General features: G+C 38.6%; 1 protein-coding gene across 4 annotated transcripts in view; it reads right to left on the reverse strand.

The window, feature by feature from the left end:
• Window positions 1-909: 909 nt before the first annotated feature.
• LOC127653561 (PTB domain-containing engulfment adapter protein 1-like) overlaps window positions 910-25,930 on the reverse strand; it is a 68,545-nt gene continuing 43,524 nt past the window's right edge. Inside the window, exons 2-12 of one of the 4 annotated variants that reach the window (XM_052140261.1) lie at window positions 24,433-24,516; window positions 17,139-17,200; window positions 16,712-16,783; window positions 13,402-13,500; window positions 11,761-11,898; window positions 11,555-11,671; window positions 8,643-8,729; window positions 8,195-8,380; window positions 5,272-5,410; window positions 4,777-4,871; window positions 910-1,672 (exon numbers count right to left, since the gene is read on the reverse strand). In XM_052140261.1, the coding sequence (XP_051996221.1) occupies window positions 1,601-1,672; window positions 4,777-4,871; window positions 5,272-5,410; window positions 8,195-8,380; window positions 8,643-8,729; window positions 11,555-11,671; window positions 11,761-11,898; window positions 13,402-13,500; window positions 16,712-16,783; window positions 17,139-17,200; window positions 24,433-24,516 (1,151 nt within the window). In that variant the 3' untranslated portion in view covers window positions 910-1,600. Of the gene's footprint in view, window positions 1,673-4,776; window positions 4,872-5,271; window positions 5,411-5,468; window positions 5,502-8,194; window positions 8,381-8,642; window positions 8,730-11,554; window positions 11,672-11,760; window positions 11,899-13,401; window positions 13,501-16,711; window positions 16,784-17,138; window positions 17,201-20,825; window positions 20,926-24,432; window positions 24,517-25,930 lie in introns of those variants that run through there. The other 3 variants (XM_052140262.1, XM_052140263.1, XM_052140264.1) reach the window with 3 other exon arrangements.

Raw genomic sequence — 25,930 nt, forward strand, 5'->3', positions numbered from 1 at the left:
GACCCCAATGCAAAAATTTAGCAGTCTTCTGTAGTTTCTCTAGTGATCTTGTAATATATGATATTAAAAATCACTATGACAAATGAAAAGTACCTCATTGTACACCCAGAAATCCGATGGGGAGTGGGGTAGGACCATTTTTGAGTTCCACACACAAGCGTTTTTACAGCTGCCAATTTTGGACTTTGCTCCAGTGGATGTAGGTGGCAAAGACCAGGAGTTTGGGATGATAATATAGTGCTCTGCCACTACAGTACTGTTTGAAACAGTCTGTAAAGGCCTTGAGGAATTAATGACCTTTATTTCATGATGAAGGATTTCCAATAGCCTGTGGAGTACTTTAAAGACCATAAGGACACTTTATATGCCATTTGTTATTAAAATAATACTTTTGTTTAATAGTAAAAGTCCTCTTTATTACAAATTTGTCTGATACAAAAAGTCTGATCTGTATGTTGTTTTGTCAAGTTCACCTTCATTATAAATTGTAATGATTGTTTTTATGTATTTTCTGTCATTGTGTTGAGGTTAAGTGGATCTGGATGAGAGACTGTTGTTTGTGTTGTATTAAAGTGGGCTCTTACAGCTCCCCTCCAACCCCCTGACCTGGTCACTTGACAGAGAAACGCTGTTTGACAGATGATTCATTTATGTTTAATGGGAATTCTCACCGAAACCACCATCAATGTCTCATTAAAAGGCTCATTAGCCCAAAATAAACAACACAAAGAAACTCTTAAAAGCAACTTTTGAAAGCAAAAATTCATTCAAACATTAATGTTTGTCAAGCATGTCAGATTAAACATTTGGATTTCCTTTCATACGGACAAGAACATGTTCATATTACTAACTGTTAGAGTAACAGTTTTGTTGTTGTTGACAAAAGAGCACAAAGTTAATAGTGTCGCTGTCAGTTTTTATTCATAATCAAAGTGCAAATAAGCAGTTAACATAAATATTAAAAGAGCCAGCAATGAAGGGTAAGATCATCTTTCTGAACATCTGCAAAGGAAAATTGAGAACTCTCTAACTTCAAGGGCTGAATACATAAAAGACCCAAAGCTAGATAGATATCCAACACCGGTTTTTAATTGGCTGGTACCTCCATAGTCCTGTAAAATAGCTGGGATAGTAGCCTTTAAGGTTGCCTTTCAATTTAACACAAAATTAAAGATCGCTCCATTACAACATGAGCAACCTACACTGGAACAGCAATGACCTCATCTTCCCCATTTAGTTTTTAGTTCATTACATGGTATAAAAATGAGGACCAAAAGACCATGACCACAATGGCGACTGAATCAAAACGTACTTGAGAACTTCTAGAAAGAGCTAAAATAGATTTTTGTGTCTCGTCTCCTTTAACAATTTCTGATACAAGATTTAAGACATTAAAACAAGAATCATAAAACATATGTACAATCTTAACGGTTTACTTTATAATATATAAAAATAGAAAATCACCTTTACAGACCTTTCTGAGGCTCCTCTTATTTAACTTTCATCCTCAATTCAAAATGTGATTAGCAATTTTGATCATTCGATTCAAAGTTGAGATCAACAATGTCAGTATATACTGTACAAAAATGTCTTCCCAAAATCAGCATCGGCTGTCCACCTCATCCAGAGAAAAAACGGTCCCCTTTAGAGTTAGTCCCATTTGGAACCCCTCCTGCCAAAACAGCAAACAGGTCAAATCTGTGAAATGTGAAATAAACTGTGCGCTGCATAAAAGAAGCAACAGGGTCTCTGGTAAAGGGAATTCAGTACCTTAAATGGTTTTACTCCAGGTGAAGATAAAGTAACTTTCACTAGTCATTATACATTCAAGTTGTAATTTCAATAGCTGAAATGTCAAGAAAGTTGGATTCAGGGGTCTGGGTAGCTCAGCAAGAATTGACGCTGACTACCACCCCTGAAGTCGCGAGTTCGATTCCAGGGTGTCCTGAGTGACTCCAGTCAGGTCTCCTAAGCAAACAAATTGGAGTCACGTGGGGTAACCTCCTCGTGGTCACGATTGGGGGTTCTCGCTCTCAATGGGGCGTGTGGTAAGTTGTGCATGGATCACGGAGAGTAGCATGAGCCTCCACATGCTGTGAGTCTCCGCGGTGTCATGCACAAAGAGCCACGTGATAAGATGCGCGGATTGACCGTCTCAGAAGTGAAGGCAACGGAGACTTGTCCTCCACCACCCGGATTGAGGAGAGTAACCGCGCCACCACGAGGACCTACTAAGTAGTGGGAATTCGGCGATTCCAAATTGGGGAGAAAAGGGGATACATTTTGAGAAAGTTGGATTCATGTATTTGATATACATATTAACATGAACTGCTGATCTGTTAAGAATTATAAAATATTTGTTAATGAAAACTCTAAACTGTTTCACAGATCCAGTATACACCTGCTATAATTCACCAATGACAAACTTGGCTGAACGGCTGAACATTTGTATTACACACATATATATTTCATGCGTATAGAGCAATGACATTTTTTAACTATGACGAATGAAACAATGATAAAGAGTGACTTTCAAATACTGTACACTGAGACAATCAATGAGAGAATGCATGCAACATACTGTGGAAGCATGACAATTGGAATGGGCTACATTTTGACATTGGTGCGGGAAATTAGTGCAAAAGTCATGCTTAAATCTTGAAAAAGCACGTCAAATTCCTAGACAGGATACATTGTGAGGTAAATCGCAAATTAGCTTGTACAAACCATCTCTGCCGCTGAGAGTTTGGGGGTGGGGAAGAGGGTGAAAGCAGATATCAAGATAATTGAATTATTGAGGATTACAAGGATTACAGACACAAAAGTATAAATAACACTTGCAGGGTATAATGCTCTCGTAACAGGTAGGGTTTTTATCGGAATGAAAACTTCTTTAATCCTGTGAAATATTCAAATTGAAAAACGGCCTGTGATGTGCCAGCACGACTCCTGCCAGCCAAATGTTGATTCCTTTGATCTATTAATATTGTCTGCCAATCACGTTGGCTGTCTCTTCTGTTTATAATACACACAATTGACAGTATTTATTTTCCCATATCTAGAACTCTGTCATAATCCTACTTCAAAGTGTGTGAGCAACATGCTCAAGATTATTTACAACATTTTTCTAGCTTGTACCATTTAAATGTAGAGATATACAAATTACACATTGCATCAGAGACAAAATGAAACTTTAGGATTTATACACTAGTGCTGCAGAAAGGATACAAATACAAAGAGTGCATCTAAATCCCGTGATTTGGTCCATATATTTTGTGAAAGGACCAGATATGGACAATGACCATCAATGAATCTTCACTAAAGGTTGAACAAGGTTAAAGGGATAGTTCACCCAAAAATGAAAATTCTCTCATTATTTACTCACCCTCATGATATCCCAGATGTGTATGACTTTCTTTCTTCACCAGAACACATTTGAAGAAAAACAGAAAAATATCTCAGCTCAGTAGGCTCCATACTGATTCTGGCGGTTAAATTAATATCTTCTAGTGACACGATCACCTTTAGTGCGAAAAAGATCAATATTTAAGTACTTTTTTTAAACTCTAAATCATGCACTGCAAAAAATGATTTTCTAGACAAGTATTTTTGTCTTGTATTCCTGTCAAATTATCTAAACTTTCTTAAAACACGATTTATTTACTTGTCAAGCAAAATGGGATAAGATATTAAGTCTTGTTTTAAGATAAATCTAACTAAATTTAGTGAACTTTAGACTCAAAACAAGAAAAAAAATCTGCCAATGTGGTAAGCAAAATAAACTTAATTTAAAAGGAAAACAAGTTTATTTTGCTTATCCCATTGGCAGATTTTTTTTCTTGTTTTGAGTCTAAAGTTCACTAAATTTAGTTAGATTTATCTTAAAACAAGACTTAATATCTTATCCCATTTTGCTTGACAAGTAAATAAATCGTGTTTTAAGAAAGTTTAGATAATTTGACAGGAATACAAGACAAAAATACTTGTCTAGAAAATCATTTTTTGCAGTGTGTTTCTGGTTGGCAGTATGCGCGTGTGGCGTAATCGCATTAGCACTTGAAACACGTGAGAACTGACGCACGTGCGTCACAGCCGGATGAGCAGCACTATAAGTGAGGAGGAACACTGTACAGTGCTTGGTTGGTTTTAGTTTCTTTATTATCCGTTTCTTTACTCACAACGGTGCGTTTGTGTGCTTATCCTGGATGTCTCAACCGAGTGGAGAACTTGAGATTACATCGCTATCCATGGCAACGTGAATACATCACACGAGAGACCGCTTGGACTCCACCCTCTCGTGAAGCTTACCCGAAGCTTGGATTATAGCTAAAAAGTACTTAAATATTGACCCTTTTTAATGACCTTTATAATGGCTGGCTGTGATTTCTGGAGCTTCAAAGAGAAAAACCCATACACTTACATTTTAAGGACCTACTGAGCTGAGATATTTTTCTATTTTTTCTTTTTCAAATGTGTTCTGGTGAAGAAAGAAAGTCATACACACCTGGAATATCACGAGGGTGAGTAAATAATGAGAGCATTTTTATTTTTTTTATATTCATATACGCTGCAGATATATTGATATCAAATACTGATTCTTTTTTAATTATTTTTTACTAGAGTTGGGACTGGACAAGTTTGATTTCTCAGGACAGCTTTTTCGGTGATATCTGTCAGGTAGTAGGGACCATTTAAATTCAATATATAAAACAAATGCTCACTGCACCTTTAAGAAATCAAAAAGTTAAAAAACTAGAAAAGTCCAAGTGTGCTTACCTGCATCTCATCCAACTTGGACTGGATGTCTGGGGTGAAGACAGCAGGTCCACAGATAAACGGATCGAATGGTTCTGCTCCAAACAGGTCTATATCTGCAGCACAGCCAGACAAACTAATTACTCATTTAGCACTTGAATCTCCCCGCAGTCAGTTATTACAAGGCAGTCACTGCTCAAGGGCACAATTGGGATATTTCATGGATCACCGCTAGCAAGTTTGAAATTAATCTACACTCTCTCCAGACAAAATTATACATTATCTATCTGCAAAAATGTATTTAAGGATAAAATCCACAACTGCATAGCAACAAATGCAGTCATACAACATACATGCTCCATTCTCACTCTGGCTCCATTTGTTTACAGCTCAAATGGACCCTTATGGGGAAGCATATTTCTATGATGACATTAACAATTATGGATTTTGCCTTAAATGCATGAAAATGGAAAACATATTTTCTGAGCGAGACAGCAGAGATTAAGGGCTCCCCACCTCTGTCTTTTGGAGGCAGTGGGTAGTGTGGAGATGAGATCCCGTTACAATTCACTCTTCTTGTTATTGGAGACACGGGGGTGAATGGAACCATGTCAAATATGTCAGTAGAGAGCACTGTAGCTTGTATGCTTCCAGCCTGACAACATGGACAGCACACAAATCACTCTTTAAGTGGTGAGAACCAGCTCAGCTGTGACCAATATCAGACTCCAAGCACTGAATCCTTACTAAATGCAAATGAAGAGTAGTGCTTTTACTATTTACTATATGGAAGACGCTAAAGGAATCGTTCACCCAAAAATGAAAACGGTCATCATTTACTAATAATCTAGCTCTCTGTTGTAGCTCTCAAATGTCATTCACACTTCCACATATTCAAACTTGCTGTGCAACCACCAGTGTTTGGGATCATTGACACATTTTGAAGCGCCATATTTGAATGTACGCAAATGTAAATGAGTTTGAGAGCTCTGGTGGAAAACAAGATTTTCACTGAATAACATTCTGGTCCGTTTCTCACAAAAAGCTAATTTTAGAAGATTTTTGGAATATCATGTATATAGATTACTGTGCTTTTATAGTGCACATTGTCTTTTTCATCATATTTTGACCTCAAAGCTACCATTCATTCAAACCAGTTTGACTTTCACATGAAACACAAAAGGGAAAAGTTTTATAAATGTTCTAGTCCATTTATTCCATTGTTTCCCAACCATTTGTGTGTTAAGTACCCCAGAGCACAGACTTGTGGTCATCGACACAAAATCAAAGATGTGTACCAAAGACCAAGAAACAAGTGACTTATTCAAACAACGTCAATGTGGAAATACAATATTTTTTGGTTTTCTCCATAGACTCTTTTGAGAACCATGATTCAGGCTTGGCAAAGAAACTTGTATTGAAAGATTAGTGCAGTGCCAACTACATCAATCAGCCACAAAAATAAAACCACCTGCCTAATATTGTGTAGGTCCCTTTTGTGCCGCCAAAACAGCGCCAACCCGCATCTCAGAATAGCATTCTTCTTACCAAAATTGTACAGATGGGTTATTGGGTCTGGCACAAACAATCATCCATGTGTTTAGCTAATCAGCCAATCATGTGGCAGCAGTGCAGTGCATAAAATCATGCAGATACGTGTCAGGAGCTTCAGTTAATGTTCACATCAACCATCAGAATGGGGGGAAAATGTGATCTCAGTGATTTGGACAGTGGCATGATTGATGGTGCCAGATGGGCTGGTTTGAGTATTTCTGTAACTACTGATCTCCTGGGATTTTCACACACAACAGTCTCAAGAATGGAATGGATGGAAATGCCTTGTTAATCAGAGAGGTCAACAGAGAATGGCCAGACTGGTTCTAACTGATGAAAAGTGTGGGGAGAAGAATATAATCTCAGAATGCTATTCCGAGATGCGGGTTGGCGCTGTTTTGGTGGGACGATGGGGACCTGCACAATATTAGGCAAGTGGTTTTAATGTTGTGGCTGATCGGTGTATATTGGACATGACAGGAATGCCGGGAAGTAATTAATGTAATTATAATGTTCAATTCGCTTGAGTTTGTTTGATATTAATTATAGGGTCAGCCATTTTTATTGCATAAGAACACATGATCAGAACTCCAACATGGAGCAGATAGTGCCTATTACATGGTTACTCACCAAAGAAATACATAGTTCCTCACAAAGTATCGATTTGAGATTAATTAATTAATTTAATTCTACACATTTTATTTGATAATTTTCCTAATTTTGTTCATATTTTAGCCCTTTAGAAATGTACAAATTCTTTGTATTCATCAATAAATATGTGTATATTGCGCCGCGCACACACACACACACACACACACACACACACACACTGAAATGGTAATTTGACTATGACCATTGGGCATTTCCCCAACTTGGAATGCCCAGTTCCCACATCTTAGTAGATCCTCGTGGTGGCGCGGTTACTCACCTCACTCCGGGTGGTGGAGGACAAGTCTCATTTGCCTCCACTTCTGAGACTGTCAATCCACGCATCTCTTTTTTGTTGTTTTTGTAAAGAACCGAGTAATGAACAGAAAAGGGCTTAAAAGAGACATTATTCAATGACAAATTAATTGCAGATTTATTGACTTTGGTCACACATTACAAGGAACGAGTCGAACCACACTTTTACTCTAAACACGTAGTGAAAGGATCTCGTTGCTTAACTTCACATAGAATCAAAGATCAATCTTGGGATTTGAAAAATCAATGTCGGGATCAAATGAAGGTTGTGATTAATTGGAAAATTGATATTTTTACCCATCCCTATTATTAAGCCATACATTTTGTTTTACAGGTTCAACATAGCAACATCGAATTATTTTTGTGTACCCCCTTGGGTGTGCGGGATTCACTGATCTATTCAATACAATTGCAATTGATCAGGACTCTATTTAAAGCTGATAAAAGCAGCTTGTTCACAGGGGCTCAGGCTAACACATGAATGCACAATGGATGTTAAGATTTTCACTGAATGATTACTTACATTTCGGGTTATTTCTAATGAAAACCTTTTTGTATGCATTTAGAAAACTTGTTATATGATGCATGAGCCGCATGGAATACTTTTATGATAGTTTGAGTGCTTTAAAAGCTTTAAAATGAGTCACTATCAACTAAATTGATATTAACTATACGGACCAGGATATTTATGAAAATGTTTCCTTTTGTGTTTGGAAAGTCAGGCAGATTTTGAACGACTTGAGGGTGAGTAAATTATGGAAAAAAATATATATATATTTTTGGGTGCACCATTCCTTTAAGTATGAAAAATTCAGATTTAGATTCAGAAAAGGTTCAGACTGAACAGTGTATTTGAATCACATGCAAAGTACACGGTGTCATTTTGTGTGTTTATCTGAATGAAAGAGCACAAGATATTTACACGAGGTCGTGGTATGTTGGAGCCACTTGTGGGCTGTGAGAGGGTGGGCTTAGCAGGAGGTGGAGTGAGCAAGTTTGCTGATTGGCTGGAATCGGGTGAGCTGACAGGTGTTAAAGTGACAGAGGAGATCTCTAGGCTGGACAGTGATGTGATATCATCACCACACAAGGACAGGACAGATGGTTTCTGTAAAATGAACGGCTCATTATACACTTTAACATGCAGGTGCTGAGAAAGGAGACTGAGGGGTTGAGTGGGGTGACAGAGCGAGGAGAACTGAAGTGCATGGAGAGAGAGAAAGATAGATGAGTGAGTGAGGGAGTGAGTGGCAAGGTAGATAGAAAAGAAAAACAAACTGAAAGAGACCAATTCAGAGTCAGTTAGATTACCAGGAAAGAGCAACATTCTACTGGAATGATAAACATGTTTCATTTCCTACTGAACATACTGGCGAGCAGCGAGAATCCACCAGCTGATCCTCCAGCTCTATCAGTTTCTTCTTCAGTTTAGAGTTCTCCATCTCTAAATCCTGAATCTTTAAATAACATAAGCACATTGCATAATCATAATTACATTTAGATTTTTGATCAAGTTAAAACAATTACATTAGTCACAAGTCACTGCCATAAGAGACACCACCAATGAAATTCTGGTCAACTTGCATATCTCTGTTTGTGTAACATTTATATTACTGAGTTGCGGAGGGCGGGTCGTGATTCCACACACCCGGACCCTTATCAGGCTAATCAAGCCTCAGAGAGGGATAAAGGCCGACTGGAGACTGCAATGGGACAGAGAGAGAGAGATTTATGGACAGCTGTCTGACACCTGTGTGTGTGTCTTTTTGGTTAAGTTTTATTTTAAAATATTATTTATATTGTCAAGCCGGTTCTTGCCTCCTCCTTTCCATTAATCCCGTTACACTCAGATTTGCAGACAGCAGGTTTTACCAGTTTTTTTTCTCTGAAACGCACCTCCATCCCACCACCACCTGTCTAGATCTGCCACATGGGGATTGCTTGTAATGTCTATTTGTGCAGTAGCATGTCTAAAACTTTGCCTAATTGTACAGCAGCAGCAGCAACAGCATGTCCACATGCTTAACTCAGTCTGTGTATTTTATAGCAGTGTCAAGTCTCCGTACTTGCTCTGCACCAGCAGCAGTGTAGCAGATCTAGTCCACCAAGACCAATATCCTAATATGTCATACCCACATTAACATTCTAAATCTTTCCTGGGGTTGTCATGACTCAAATGCATTTACACAGGAATTGCGAGACACAGTGTATCATAAGTGTGAAAGTTGAATACTGATTGTCACGCAGAGCTGGCAGAAAACAAGACTTGTGCTGATTGACAATGGAAAAGTTTGTAGACCACCAGATTGAGGCTTGATAAGTGACAGATGACAGATTGAATAAAAAATAATAATAAAAAAGATGAAAACATCTCAGCAGAGCACAAATAGCAAAATAAAGAGAAAGTGATTCACATGACACCTGCCAAGAAAATGTCCTGTTTTACGGTTTAAAAAAAATTTAAATAAAAAAATGAAAGTTACATTATTTACACCTCAATTCTGATTACTGCAGCACAAAAATAAAACAAAGATGGTCATTATGACATTCAAAAAATGACTTATGGTAATGATAATCATCATTCAAAACAATGGATATATTAAAAGTAATATATATATATATATATATATTAGTCTTAGTTTGTTATTTTGATGAAAATGTCAGTTTTACTCTGACTAAAATGGCATATAATTTTAGTTGATGATAATGTGCAAAATTACTAAAATGTGTCAAACTGTAACAGACCAAACTTCAAATATTAAATATTCAAACATTTAGGAAAACTTATAAACATTTATTAATTTATACATGTATCATACATTTAAAAGATACCATATACAATGTGAAAGGTCCTGAACCTGAGCTCCTGAAATCTAAGTTACATAGTAATTTATTGAACTATTAGCTACTTTTTAAGTTACTATATTTTTCTTGCTTTGAGACTGTTATTATTTTTCCATATTTTAGCCATTGTAGCATATTAATAATGTGTAGCTTGTTTTTACAGAAACATTATATTCACAACGCAACATTGTTCAAGTTAACCTGTTCATTTGCTTAATTGTCTGTGCAAATGTAAGTTGTAATTTTACATATTCTGTATGTTGTGGATATAGTGATAAATGAGGTAATTAACACGTTACATTTTGCTGGTGTTCAGCTCTTTCTGTTCACGCAGCTCAAGCAGAGAAATGCCCAACACGCTGGATTATGTTTTGATATGAATTCATTCTTTCTAGATATTTCTTTCTCTAAAAACAGACGTAGAAACAAAAGTTTCTGTAAACGTATCATCTTTTTGTTGACTTAATATCTTGCCATATAATTTTTTTCCTCATCATACTTTCATCATCAGTATGGGGCAGTGGTAACTCAGCGGTTAAGGGGGTTACTGACCAGAAGGTCGGGGTTCAAGCCCCAGCACCACCAAGATGCCACTTTTGGGCCCTTGAGCAAGGCCCTTAACCCTATCTGCTCCAGGGGCGCCGTATCATGGCTGACCCTGCACTCTGACCCCAGCTTAGCTGGGATATGTGGAAACTAATACATTTCAATGTATATATGAAAAAAAAAAAAAAGAAAGAAGTGTGTGTATAAAGCGTGACCAAAATAAAGGATTCTATTCTATGTTGTAGTTAAAATGGTTTAGTTATCATTGACTAAATCAAAAAATCCTTTGCCAGTGAACAGATTAACACTGGGTTAAATATGACCAGTAAATTGCCACTACTTAGTAGGTCCTCGTGGTGGCGCGGTTACTCACCTCAATCCAGGTGGCAGAGGACAAGTCTCAGTTGCCTCCGCTTCTGAGACTTGTCCACGCATCTTATCACGTGACTCGTTGTGCATGACACAGCGGAGGCTCATGCTACTCTCCGCGATCCACGCACAACTCACCGCATGCCCCATTGAGAGCGAGACCCACTAATCGCAACCACGAGGAGGTTACCCCATGTGACTCTACCCTCCCTAGCAACAGGACCTATTTGGTTGCTTAGGAGACCTGGCTGGAGTCACTCAGCACACCCTGGATTCAAACTCGTGACACCAGGTGTGGTAGTCAGCGTCTTTACTCGCTGAGATACCCAGGCCCCCTCTTCACAGGTTCTTGAGAATCACCCCAGTAGAAGAGAGGGCGACATTGCAAACTTTCATATATGATGTCACTGCTTTTGAGTTACAACCTTGCACTGTTTCTTTATTCTCTGGGACAACTGATGGTCAGACCTCGTTTAAAATGATGATGACTCAAGTTTGATGACATGTGAGGAGTATTTCTTACTCGTTTCTGAAGGTTTCCAATATGTTTTCTCGTTTCTACGTCTTTTCCACCAGATTCCAGGAACTTCTTGTATGCGAGATCAAAGGCCTGTCCAATAGCAAGAGTGATATCCTCTGCCTGCACGATATTTGCACACATTGCAATTGTTGCTTCCAAACATTAGTCAAATATTACTTTAGTTATTCTTAAATATTTTTACAACGTACACATTTTTCGCTGTTGAACACGTAACACAGGTGTTTCTTTGTCTCCGGTTCTGTACAGATAAAAGTGAAGATTCTTTTATCCGTTTTGTCATCTGCGCAGAAGGACATTCTGTGAAGTTGGCAGTTGTGCTGCATCTCCTGGAACAGGAATAAGGAGAGTAGAACTGAGATGAACAGTTCACTGGTATGACTGACTCATTTAAATTGATAGTTCGCCCAAAAACTATCAATTTATTTATACATTTTTACTCTAAATCTCCACTTACACTCTTACATCTGAAAGTCACATGTTGTGCCTGTTTAGTTTCACTTTCACATCTGAGAGTGAAAGTTAAAGTGGAGATTTAGGGGAAAAAGCATTAAATACTGTTCTGTTTCTGACCCACACTTATTATATCACTTCTGAATATATGGATTTAAACACTGGAGTCATATGGATTACTTTTATGCTTCCTTTATGTGATTTTTGGAGCTACAAATGTCTGATCACCATAAACTTGCATTGTATGGAACTACAGAGCTGAGATATTCTTCTAAAAATCTTTGTTTGTGTTCTGCTGAAGAAAGAAAGCCATACACATCTGAGATGGCTTTAATGATGAGAGAATTTTCATTTTTGGGTGAACTGTCCCTTTAAGTCAAGCAAAGATCTCTTGCATGCAAAACCAAAAAAAAAAAAAAAAAAAAAGGCTCAGGAGACTTAAATGGAAAAGTATGCAAAAAATTTTTTTCCAACTCTAAATATTTTATATTAAATATTTTAATGAAATAAGTGTCCTGAGATATCTCACCTTGGAGAGGAGGAGATTTATTCAAAAATGTCAACTTCATATGAAATCTCTGTCTTTTGATTGCCGACTTTGGCGTCTCTGCAAATCTGAACCAAACGTGTGACTCGAGCATGGGAAATTACTAGGGACATTTCTTTGGTATTTTCTGGGAAGAAACTGACTCCTTTTGATCTCCATTTAAATCTCACTTCTTTCAAAGAGACACAGTTGAGATATTAAAGAGGTGTCTCTCTCATTTATCACCTACAGTTCACAAACATTGGCTTTCTATTCAGATCCTGGCAGAACCTCTGACAGAACGGTTTTGTTTTGAACAAACACCTCTAATCGCATTAATCAAGTGCTAAGTGGTTACTTCAGTTGCTGAATTAGTTAAATTAGTTTACAACTGGAACTAAATCTTTCTGTCAATCGTGTTTACAGCTTACAGAAAGATAAGGTAGCGCATTTAATTTTCTGCTTAATTGCATTTCATTGTTCCGTCAGACCAGGTGTGAGGATGGTAGCGGGGTAGTTCATGGGCTGCATAAATTAGTCTGGCTTTTTGAGTCATTGTGCATGAAATCACATCCACTATAAGGTTAAACCTTATCCAGAGAGCACATCCTGTGACTGATCATGAGAATATTATACATCTAAAAAAATAAAAACCCAACACTGCAAAAAATGTTTTGTCAGACAACCTAAAAATGTGCTTCATGTGGTCCTGTCTAATGTAACATAATGTTATTTAATCTGACTTGATCAACCCTTAATGGACTAAATTAGGTTAGACAAAAAAAGAAGTTATTTTTAAGTAGAAATAGATCATTAAGGTAACAATTGCAGGTTACTACTTTTTACAGTGTACCTTTGTTTTAAGGTCCAGTATCTTCACCCCATATATAGAGATGTGAAGCTCCACTTTAGGAGTTTTCTGCCCCTCTGACTTCTTGATGTGCCTTTGAAACTGAGAGAAGAAAAAATTATTCATCACATGCAGCGCAAGTACATACTGTCAAGGGGAAAACAGACAGATCTGGAGGTGTTCACCATATTATAAAGGCTGCAAGAGAGCAGTGGAGCATCAGATGAAATGAGGTGATGTCAAACACGCCTCTAGAGCCATGAACTGCCGAAAGTCCAAAGCTAGACACAAAACGGGCGAGAGAAATATCGACCAGGAAGAGGACATCGTTATAGTTCCCTTTGTCTCCTAAAAATCCCACTGCGCATGATTCACTGTTTTATTTTGGTTTTACAAACAGTTTTAGTTACAAACCAATTTTTGTGTATACTGTCGGGGTTATTTATTAAATTTCAGAAAATGTGAGTGATGCTTGCCTGTGCCAAACTCACTGCCACTAGGGTGTTACGGGAGGTTACCCAGAGTAGGGTAAGGTGTTCTGAGTGGCGTTTAGCGCTTTGCTATTCCGTGTGGTGGTGCAGAAATTACATACTTTGTTTAATTGGCTCAAAAGAAAATAATAATTGAGGTCACTCAATAAACTTGATTCCACAAAGAAGTGCAGATAAATCAGCACATGGAACACAGTTATGAACATGGAATGGAATAATTACTTGACTGAACAGAAACTTTAGCAAAGGGAACGCTAATCACCTTTATGGTGACTTCACATAAAACAAATAATTACTGGCAAACAACATCAATAATCCTAAAAAGAGCTAAAATCTAAATTAATTCTTAATAACAACTAATTAAATGCCCCCGTAAGTTCCTTTTGGCCAAACAAACATGCTTCAATTATTCAAACACAAGGGCTTATGGGTATTCCCCACAACCTCAGTTCTGTACTTGATCGAATTTATTAGAACTGAAAATCTTAATTGTATGGATTATTAAGCCAAAAAAAAGTTATTTTATGTATCACTCTGTTCACTTTATAATTGATATTTTGTGTTGTACACATTCGTGAGAATTAAGTAAAGCTAGAAATGTTATATGTATGTTTCTGAGTAGAAGCGATTTATTTTCATATGGCTGAACAAACTAATCATTTTTTCAGTGTAGTTAAAGTACAGTCAAGCTACAAAGTAGTTTGCTACACTACGAGCTACTAAGAAAAAACAACTGACTAAATTGAAGCTATTTAAAGAAGAAAATATTGAATCAAAGAAATTGTGATCGCAAAATGAAATCTAATTTGATAGCAACAACAAGATCTTCATTGTTTTTTTTTTGCCACATGGCACAAATGTGTGCCAAAAAAAGTTTAAATGGCATAAACTGAATTTAAACAGTAATATGTAGCCTAAAATAATAAGGGTTCATTGTCACAGAAATCACAAGTAAAATTGCTGTTTCCAGACACTATTGGTTAGGTATAAGGCCAAAGTATACTTCAGGTGTGCGCATTGCGGATCGCTCCGTACACAGTATGTGTGATGCAAATTGTGTCTAGATTTTCTTGACTCGTGTACGCAGTCCTCGGCTATGCGCGTTGTCTGTACTAAAAGAGTGCCACAAAGCATTTGTAGTGGGCATGCGTCGAATGTGTTCCAATTCGTTCCAGGTCAGAAAAATATACGCACTGTCGACCAGGAGCAAGGCTATCCGAAACACGCAAAAACTAAGTATGCCTGGTCCTTTAGGGTACAGTTTTAGGTCAGGGAGGTACATTTGACTCATTAAAACCTCCATCTATAATTCACCTTAAAAACCTTGTCTGATTACAACCTCAATTTGCTGGCAATATTGGCAGCAGGTTGGTGTGAGTGCATCTGCACGCACAGTGAGGCGAAGACTTTTGGACAATGGCCTGGTGTCAAGAAGGGCAGCAAGAAGCCACTTCTCTCCAAGAAAAACATCAAGGACAGACTGAAATTCTGCAGGAAGTACAAGGATTGGACAGCAGAAGACTGGTGCAAAGTTATTTTCTCTGATGAAGCCCCCTTCTGACTGTTTGGAACATCTGGAAAATCGATAGACCGGAGAAGAAAAGGTGAACGCTACCATGAGTCCTGTGTCGTGCCAACAGTGAAGCATCCTGAGACCATCCATGTGTGGGGTTGCATTTCATCCAAGGGAGTGGGCTCTCTCACAATTCTGCCCAAAATCACTGCCATGAATGAAGAATGGTATCAAAACATCCTGCAAGAGCAACTTCTCCCAACGATCCAGGAGCAATATTGTGATGATCCATGATTTTCCAGCATGATGGAGCACCATGTCACAAGGCAAGAGTGATAATGAAGTGGCTCGGAGATCTTTACATTGAAATTTTGGATCTGTGGCCAGGCAACTCCCCGGATCTTAATCCCATAGAGAACCTGTGGTCAATCCTCAAATGGTGAGTGGACAAGCAGACGCCCACAAATTGTGATCAACTCTGAGCACTAATAAGGCAAGAATGGATCTCCATCAGTCAGGATTTGGCCCAGAAGCTGATATCCAGCATGCCAGAGTGAATTGCAGAGGCTATGAAGAACAAGGGTCAACACTGTAAATATTGACTCTTTGCATATATTGAATGTTTTTGCCAATAAAAGTCTTTAAAACTCATGAAACACTTGTCATTGTTATCCAGTATACCATAGAAACATGTGAAAAAATAATCTACAAATACTGAAGCAGCAAACTTTGCAAAACACAAGATTTAAGTCACTGCCGATACTTTTGGCCATGGCTGTACTTAAGAGCACTTGTACCCCGATCGCATATTTGCAGTAAAACGCATTTAACGTAATCTACTAAAGCCAACCATTTCAGAATAATAAAAAGGCATTTACTCTGTAGGGTGTTATCTTTGGTGAAGATGTAATTTGTGTGTTAGTGTCTGTGACTTTTCTTGCAAAGTCTCTTTGTTCTCCTGGGAGTTCTGTCCTCTGAATGCAGACACTTTTGGCAACTCACCTTCTATTAACATAATGATGCTGTGTATGATAATGATGAAGTGTAACAGATTATTCAGTAGAATAATAAATAATTGTTTTCCCTGCGTGCTTTTGCCTCGTGTTCAATGCCACTCACTTAAAATTAAAATGCAACTTGAGTCTGTTATACAGGCTCTGGAAGCAAACTTTGCCTATTAAAGTATTTGCAGATTGAAAATTAATTAACACATTAAGTTAGAGTTTCCAACCCATAAACAGAGAAGACATGAAGGAATTGCGGGAACATTTACTATCCCATAAATGTTCAGAATAACTTAATAAAATACCTTCAGTTTTCTGACGGCCACACGGACCACATCTGTCCCTTTGGGCTGCTCCACTTCTGTGATTCCCAAAAACTACACAAACACACAGGGGACACAAACCTCAAGCCTTTTAACATAATGTAAGATGATTTAAGTAATATGGCAATAGAGAAATGTTGGATCTAAAAGCGCCTGTGCTGCTGATGAAAATATGATGATGAAGATCAGAGAAAGGGGGTAGAGTGAGTCACACACACACACACACACACACACACACACACACACACACACACACACACGTCATGGTGTATTGTTTCTATTAACCGCCCCTGGTTGTAAGTTGAGTTGCAAGTGTGTGGCTATGCGTGTGCGTTTATCCACCATTGTGTAGTAAATAAAGTAGTAGCAGCTAAGAGAACCACAGCAATAAATATGCATCAAACTGTACCTTTGCATTATATACAACATGACTTCTCACCAGGGCTTCAGGTGTGTGCATGACTGGCTTTTCTGGATAAAAGAAAAAGAGAAAAGAAAAATTATTTAGGTGTAGGTTAGTGGTGGCTAAAGTTTCCAATAGGCCAACATTCCTCCTACAATCTTAAAAATGTAAGAAAGATGGGGCAGTGGTCATTTAGTTATAGTGATGGAGTTTTAATTAGTAATGTAATTACATTTCCCATGAAATAATGAGTAATCTAATTACAACTTTAAGGCCCTGGCACACTTACGGAGTTCTTCTTCGTACTTCATTCAGAAGTAACCCAAAAATGGGTTTATAATAGAGCGTTAATAGTGTTAAAGAGTGTTTTGTACAGACAAAAGAATGATGATGGGCAGATGTATGAATGAGAGAAATAGATTATTCTTCAGCCTATCAGACACCAGCATTTGATCCTAGCGGACTGACTAACATGCAGTTTTATTTCCTGTTGCCCGTGTAGGTGTTGATAAACAGCCCCTCAGTGTTCTGTCTGTTCTCCCTGCAGCTGAGGGTGAAATTGTAGGTTGATGAATCACCAAGAGGAGACCTCTGTGGTCAGCGCATGCTGATGCGATGTAGACCTTACTCAGCGGGTCTCAGCTTAAACCAAAAAATGAAGAAAAACTAGGGAAAACAGAGAGAGCGAGTAAGTGGGAGAGAAAGTGAGAGACAGAATGAAAGATAAAGGGACAGAGAAGGAGACCAAAAGAGGCAGCCAGTAAGAGAGATGGCAGAGTATGTGATGCCGAAAAACAATAATATAATAAAGCTGCCAAGCCGTTCAATCCCTTGCCAAGGAGACAGCTCTCTTAGTGTTTATTTGACACTTTCATCACAGCACCACTATAACACAGGCTCTTCAGCATTAACAGCCACACAGGTACGCACGCACACACACACACACACACACACACACACACACACACACACACACACACACACACACACACACACACACACACACTTTAATCAGCTGAACTCTCGTACTGCACACCAATGAATGCACAGCAGGTAGAGAGGACAATCTCTCTTGAGGACAATAGAAAAACTCAACTGATTATTAGTTTTAAATGTCACAGAAGTCCTTTACAGATTGCTATATTTTCTTAGAAAAACATCTAGATTATCTCCATGACACAAAAGGCTCCCTCAATATAATGCGCATGAACTAAATGCCCACACTTTTTTGTGTGATGATCTACTTTTAAATGACCAACTCAATAAGATCTACCAACTAAAAAGAAACACACAGTTTCATTTAAAATAAGAAAATGCTTGTTGGGACTACTGCATGTTTCCCTACATGGAATTCATCTTCTAATTAATACAAAAAATTATATAATAATGTTCAATGTTGATATCATTCAGTTTTAAAACTAAATCCAAAACACCTACAGCACAATAGATTACAATAGCCAGGGCATTTACAGTCAAGTCCATAAATATTGGGACATCGACACAATTCAAATATTTTTGGCTCTATACACCACCACAATGGATTTGAAATGAAACGAACAAGATGTGCTTTAACTGCAGACTTTCAGCTTTAATTTGAGGGTATTTTCATCCAAATCAGGTGAACGGTGTAGGAATTACAACAGTTTGTATATGTGCCTCCTACCTTTTAAGGGACCAAAAGCAATGGGACAATTGGCTGCTCAGCTGTTCCATGGCCAGGTGTGTGTTATTCCCTCATTATCCCATTTACAAGGAGCAGATAAAAGGTCCAGACTTCATTTCAAGTGTGCTATTTGCATTTGGAATCTGTTGCTGTCAACTCTCAATATGAGATCCAAAGAGCTGTCACTATCAGTGAAGCAAGCCATCATTAGGTTGAAAAATCAAAACAAACCCATCAGAGAGATAGCAAAAACATTAGGTGTGGCCAAATCAACTGTTTGGAACATTCTTAAAAAGAAAGAATGCACCGGTGAGCTCAGCAACACCAAAAGACCCGGAAGACCACGGAAAACAACTGTGGTGGATGACCGAAGAATTCTTTCCCTGGTGAAGTAAACACCCTTCACATCAGTTGGCTAGATCAAGCACACTCTCCAGGAGGTGTATGTGTGTCAAAGTCAACAATCAAGAGAAGACTTCACCAGAGTGAATACAGAGGGTTCACCACAAGATGTAATCCATTGGTGAGCCTCAAAAACAGGAAGGCCAGATTAGAGTTTGCCAAACAACATCTAAAAAAGCCTTCACAGTTCTGGAACAACATCCTATGGACAGATGAGACAAAGATCAACTTTTACCAGAGTGATGGGAAGAGAAGAGTATGGAGAAGGAAAGGAACTGCTCATGATCCAAAGCATACCACCTCATCAGTGAAGCATGGTGGTGGTAGTGTCATGGCGTGGGCATGTATGGCTGCCAAAAGAACTGGTTCTCTTGTATTTATTGATGATGTGACTGCTGACAAAAGCAGCAGGATGAATTCTGAAGTGTTTCTGGCAACATTATCTGCTCATAGAACTCATTGGACGGCGCGTCACAGTACAGATGGACAATGAACCGAAGCATACTGCGAAGAGTTTTTTGAAGGGAAAGAAGTGGAATGTTATGCAATGGCCAAGTCAATCACCTGACCTGAATCCGATTGAGCATGCATTTCACTTGCTGAAGACAAAACTGAAGGGAAAATGCCCCAAGAACAAGCAGGAACTGAAGACAGTTGCAGTAGAGGCCTGGCAGAGCATCACCAGGGATGAAACCCAGCGTCTGGTGATGTCTATGCGTTCCAGACTTCAGGCTGTAATTGACTGCAAAGGATTTGCAACCAAGTATTAAAAAGTGAAAGTTTGATTTATGATTATTAATCTGTCCCATTACTTTGTCCCTTAAAAAGTGGGAGGCACATATACAAACCGTTGTAATTCCTACACTGTTCATCTGATTTGGATGTAAATACCGTCAAATTAAAGCTGAAAGTCTGCAGTTAAAGCACATCTTGTTCGTTTCATTTCAAATCCATTGTGGTGGTGTATAGAGCCAAAAAGATCAGAATTGTGTCGATGTCCCAATATTTATGGACCTGACTGTATTGACCAGGCGAGGTTTTGTTTATTCAGTTGCCATGACAACTAGGTTTGCGCATATGCGCCTTCCAAGGACTTCTGAGAACAGAGCGCGAAATTGCGGTGCTACTGCCCAGATTAGGCAAAACTGTCTGATTCCATTAAGTCCATACCCAGCTGGTATCTATGGGATTTTTTGTCTGTTTTATTACCAAAACTTAAACAAATCCAATTGCTTAGGCTCTAACAGTGTGGTCCAGTTTACATGACAAAATTGTATATTAATATAATCAAATCACTAATCCTACATTATACAAATGTGCCATAATAATATTAAGTGCCAGTCATTGATGAAAAAAGGCAATACAATGCTTTTCAACTTCTGGACATCAGATAATATTTTGCAAGATAACTTATGACACAACACACTCTTTTGTGACTACAGAGGCAACAGTTCTCAAAGAACAAAAAATATGAGTTTTATTGCTGAGTCATGCATCCTCCAAAAATCAAAAAGGTAATCTTCTAGGTCATTTAAACTTTTTAAATACACCAACAAGAGTGCAAATCTCAGAACAGTGCAGTTAACAAGTTCATGAAGCTCATAGGTCTTTCAATTCGAAAATAATACCTGTGGTACAAAGGAGACGGATCCATTTTTAGCTTTCCCTTTTGCTTTTCCCTGTACCTCCATGAGCTACGAAAAGGTTACTGCACCGCAGGACATCTCCGTAAAGAGCTAAGGACTAAAGGTCATTTTGTTATGTTGGCACAGAGTGGCTGTCAGTTTATACACAAATAATCAAAAAGGTTAAGCATTCAAAACAACTGGTGAAAAACAAGAGCATGGACAAAAGGATTAACACGTACTGTACTGTTGGTTTGGTTTGATAGTTTTGGGGACTTAAAACCCTAAACAAGCTGGTCAGCCATTTAAACCAGGTTAAAGCATATAAGACCAGTAAACCACCATAGACTGGTTTAAGCATTTTTTTTTACATTTTTATTTCTGTGAGCAAGGAAGTTGGCAGAGGTTATTTACACTTAGTACAAAAAGCATCTTCGTTGCACTATGTACAAATAGTGGCAGATATTATTTGCACCACTTTTAAATACTACATAAAGTATAGGGACATCACTGCAGTGTGCTTATTGTGTTTATTTAGAGCCCCACAGACACCCTACACCAACCCCTAAACCTAACCTTCCCTTACAAAAATGAACCATACTTTTACTACAGTTACCAGAGTATCGCCATGGTATTTTGCAGTAAACTCATAGTAACCACAAAATTAAACCAGGTTTGAAACGGTTTGATGGTCAGTAAATTGACAAAATGTTTATTTTTGGGTGGACCAATTATTTAACCAGACAAGCCTCTTTATCAGGCATACATTATCTAAGATTATTGAGAACATTCTAAATGTTTCTGGAAGATGTGACTATACTGTAGGATGTTTTAATGAGAACATACTGAAAGACGCTTTATAATACTTCTCATGCCAAGTTGAAACCAAAATTATTCTTTAGCTCTCCGGCCTCCAGAGTTTGGCATCTAATAGTTTTTCCAGTGACAAACTTTTATAAATCAGCACTTATGCAATTCTTTAATTTCCCAATCCATAATACGCATCCCAGACCCATCTGGTTAAATATTTATGTATGTACTTATAACAGAATTCCTTGTGCATTTTCTTTTAAAGCTGTGTTGGATAACTTATTTCCTCTTTAGAAGTTTAGAAAATTTGATTGGTATGGAAACAAATCTTTCCAACTCACCAGTCTACAGTATTTATGCCTGACATCTTTAATATTCCATTTGAATCATTCGCAATTAACATGGTACATTCACCACTTCAATTTACACAGTGCAAAGTGTCCCTCGGCTGCTGTAAAGGTCAATGAATGTGAAGTCTCACGTAACTTCTAGTTCGTTAAGCAGCATCATCACCTTGTGCAGAATAGTGTGTATTTGGACTTAACGATAATTTCAGCCATTAAGTGTATCCCAATGGAGGGCTATGAAATATTCAAACCACACAGTGCAGTGTCTGCTGCTGGAGATAAACTCGCTAATCGTTGGCTGTGACCATGCAAGCAAGCCTGTCACTGCCATTTATAAACCATTAGCCTAGAAGGCAAACTTTCTGTGGGAAGTAAGCTCACAACGAACACCAACTGTCACCTACGAATCCAGGCCTGTCTGTGGTGTTCAAATTAGGCAAAATGTGTGTGATGGGGAGGTTTGGAACTGGAAACGAAAGGGAAGAGATGAGTGCCAGAAATAAAGCTTTGAAAACATGATGCGTGGGGGGGGGGGGTGCCTCTGGTAGTGAGTTTTTTAGGGGGTATTTTCACTCCTTTTCTCCCCAATTTGGCATGCCCAATTCCCAATGCACTCTAAGTCCTGGTGGTGGCGTAGTAACTCAATCCGGGTGGCGGAGGACGAATCTCAGTTGCCACCAAGTCTGAAAGCCAAAAAGTAAATCCACGCATCTTATCACGTGGCTTGTTGAGCGTGTTACCACGGAGACATAGCGCGTGTGGAGGCACAATGCGCCCCACCGAGAGCGAACCACATTATAGCAACCACGAGGAAGTTACCCCACGTGACTCTACCCTCCTTAGCAACTGGGCCAATTTGGTTGCTTAGGAGACCTGGCTGAGTCACTCAGCACGCCCTTGATTTGAACTTGCAACTCCAGGGGTGGTAGTCACTGTCTTTAATTGCTGAGCTACCCAGGCCCCTTTAGTGAGCTTAAATGCAGTTAAAGGGTCTGTTTTCCCCCCAAAGCAAACCACTACAAACTATACAGACAGTTTCTTTTGGGTGATGGATTTTATACAGAAACAGAGAGCTAAAGTTCCAATAAACTGCATCCCTGATGATTCAGCTATTTGCTATTTTTCTGAGAAATAGGTCATTGCGCGAAGACGTTTGAAAACCCCATCTTAACTCAGCGCAATGTTTAAACTCAGTTCCTGCATTTGCAGTTTGGAGATTCCTCCAGCAGGTAGTAATAAAGTTCCTGTCCAAACTCTGAAAATATAGCGGAACATCAAATGATGTCCTTGATGAACAGCGTTGTAGCAGTCTTATATGAAACAAAAATCTGAGATTTGTGTTAAGCTATCTCTAGGTCATGGTTTATTTCTCAAGGATTATTATTATGCTTACATTTACAATTGTATTTATGATCTAATTTGTATCAGTATTTTTCCACCTGTGAATGATTTTTTGACACTTGGTAATCAACCTTAGAAGTGAAGTGTGTGCTGATCAATCACTGTTAGCCATGATTTGTGTGCCAGTAGGTGAAAATAATAAATAATACTTACATGTAATTTAACGGAGGCTACGTCCAAATTCAGAGGAGAATCACATTTTCCATGCATATAAAAGAGCATGTCACTGTCATAGAAATATGCCTGGCAATCATGACTTTATGCACAAAAGAACGCAATTTTCACTTCTTCCAATTCATTACGTAGAGACCATTTACACTACCAACTTCTTATGAATGTGCTGTCTTTGGTCATTCCACAGTTATATAGTCCATTCTCTTAAGCACCAGCGATATAAACAGAGAAAACCTCAGAATTAAATAGCACTTGATCCAGCCCATTTGTGCATTGCACGGGTGATTTCGTCAAACACACTTGAGCCTATACTTGGCGCATACGTGCATGAAAATACCAAAACTTCATGGCCATGTCCATTAACTTTGTGCTTATGACTTATGGGATAGTGCTGCGCTTAGTGCAAGTGCTCTTAAAATAGGGCCCTTCATCTGCCTGTCCAAAAATACATTGGATGCATAATTGAATATTTGAAGGAAGAACATCAGTTGATGGAGCTATATATATACTTACACACACTGTGCATCACCTCTGCATTTCGGAACATACAAGCAACACTGAGGCCAATTTGGGTTGGATTAACTTGTATACATTCTGGATGAAGCTTATCTAAAAATCACATTATTTAAGTCTTATAGTCACAAAAAACAGACTAAAGCCTTTACATGACTTCTTAAAAAGACATTATTATTTTAGTCTGACTAAAATCAAACTTTTAAAGCACATGTAAACATTAAGTGACTTCTGTTTTTATACACTGTAGTAAACAGCACCTCCCTACAGGCTGAAGTTCAACCAGCCTGCATAAACGAACATTCATCTTCATCAGTCAGTCATGTTGGCGTATTGGCAGCTGACATTGCAGGAACGTCTCTTACCCTTTCTCCTGTTAAAAGCCCTGTTCATTCTGCAGAATTTGAGAAGTGCCTGTGTGGTGAGGACAGACTCCAATGAGAAGACGCCTGAAAACAAACACAGAGGAACAGAATGATTTTCACAGAGTACATGCAAAACAACCAGACAATTACCAATTTGAAAGCTTATTGAAAAGTGGAGAACAGCATTATTCTTGGTGACAGAGATCAATTCCTGCCTTGCTTAAAAGACCAGCTTAGATCAACATGAAACCAGGCTGGTTTATGCGGGTCTGACTGGTAGATGCTGGTCAGCCAGCCTGGTTTTCTGGTGAAGTTTTTCTGGTGATGTCTTACAGGGCAAGCTAGTTAAGAAAGTCTGGTAGGGGCACCTGGTAGGGGCACTAGCATCCAATACACAACATACTGTATGTTTTTACCAACAATGCTGGATTTTATAAAAGTGTGGAATAGTTTTGGGAACCGAGAACCGGTTCTGAATAAGAATGTTTTTAAAAAAATACCATAACAGAGAACATACAAGCGTGTCATTTTTTTTGTGATTTGAACAGAGTGAATGGGGAAAATTGGATGTTGTTCGGCAGCCTTGGAACTTATTTTCCGGAGAGACAAATAAAATTATCGCACTTTTGGGCCGATCAGGTGCGGAATGTCCATCGGGAGAACAGAGCAGGCTGGTGGATGTGCCGCGATAAGCAACAATGAGCCGCTGCGTTATGCAAAACGGTGCCGCAATATGCAGAAATGGACAGGGAACACACACCCCCACCCAACAATTGGGCCAGTTGCCATGTAAAATCCCAGGCCGATTTCACTTCCCAGTCCAGCCCTGGTATGCACCCCTTGATGTAAGAATCTGTTCTTTTAAAATCTAAAATGAGCGTTTGGTAACAGGCTGCTGAGGGCAGTGAATCCAATAACATTTGTATTTCTTATTTCCACATATTTCAAAAGATCTTAAAGGATTGCTAATGGAACCGGAATCATTAAGAGGAATCGAAATGTTTAAATTCCGTACAATTGTCATGATTCCTAGTGTGGAAAGAGATGGATGGAACTACAGCATGCGTACCCAGGTTAGTGAGATTATAATCCTGCAATCACCACTGCACCCTTGAGCAAGACACTTGACAACCCCAGGAAGTGTTTGCTATATCTAGACTCTCCTGCCATTTAGTGCTTTATGTGCCACTTGCCCCTTTGTTGGGGTGTTCGATGACAATATTGTGCAAAACTGACTAAAAATATTTGATACCCATTTAAAATTTCCATTGCACAGTCTTGCAATAGGTAGAAACATGGTTTCTGTGGTTCAGAATATAGCTATCCTTAGTCACTGGGGTGACGTCAATTCCTACGTTTGCTGTGAAGTGTTTGGTTGATGTCGAGTCTGATGAGTGAGATGGCACAGAAGTAGGCAAGATCAAAAGACTCAAAGAAACGTTCAAGGCTGAGGATGTCAAAAACACTGAACCAAGCAGTATCAATATCAAAAAGTAAC

Source organism: Xyrauchen texanus, chromosome 13, assembly GCF_025860055.1.
Source record: "Xyrauchen texanus isolate HMW12.3.18 chromosome 13, RBS_HiC_50CHRs, whole genome shotgun sequence".
Taxonomy (NCBI): Eukaryota; Metazoa; Chordata; class Actinopteri; order Cypriniformes; family Catostomidae; genus Xyrauchen; species Xyrauchen texanus.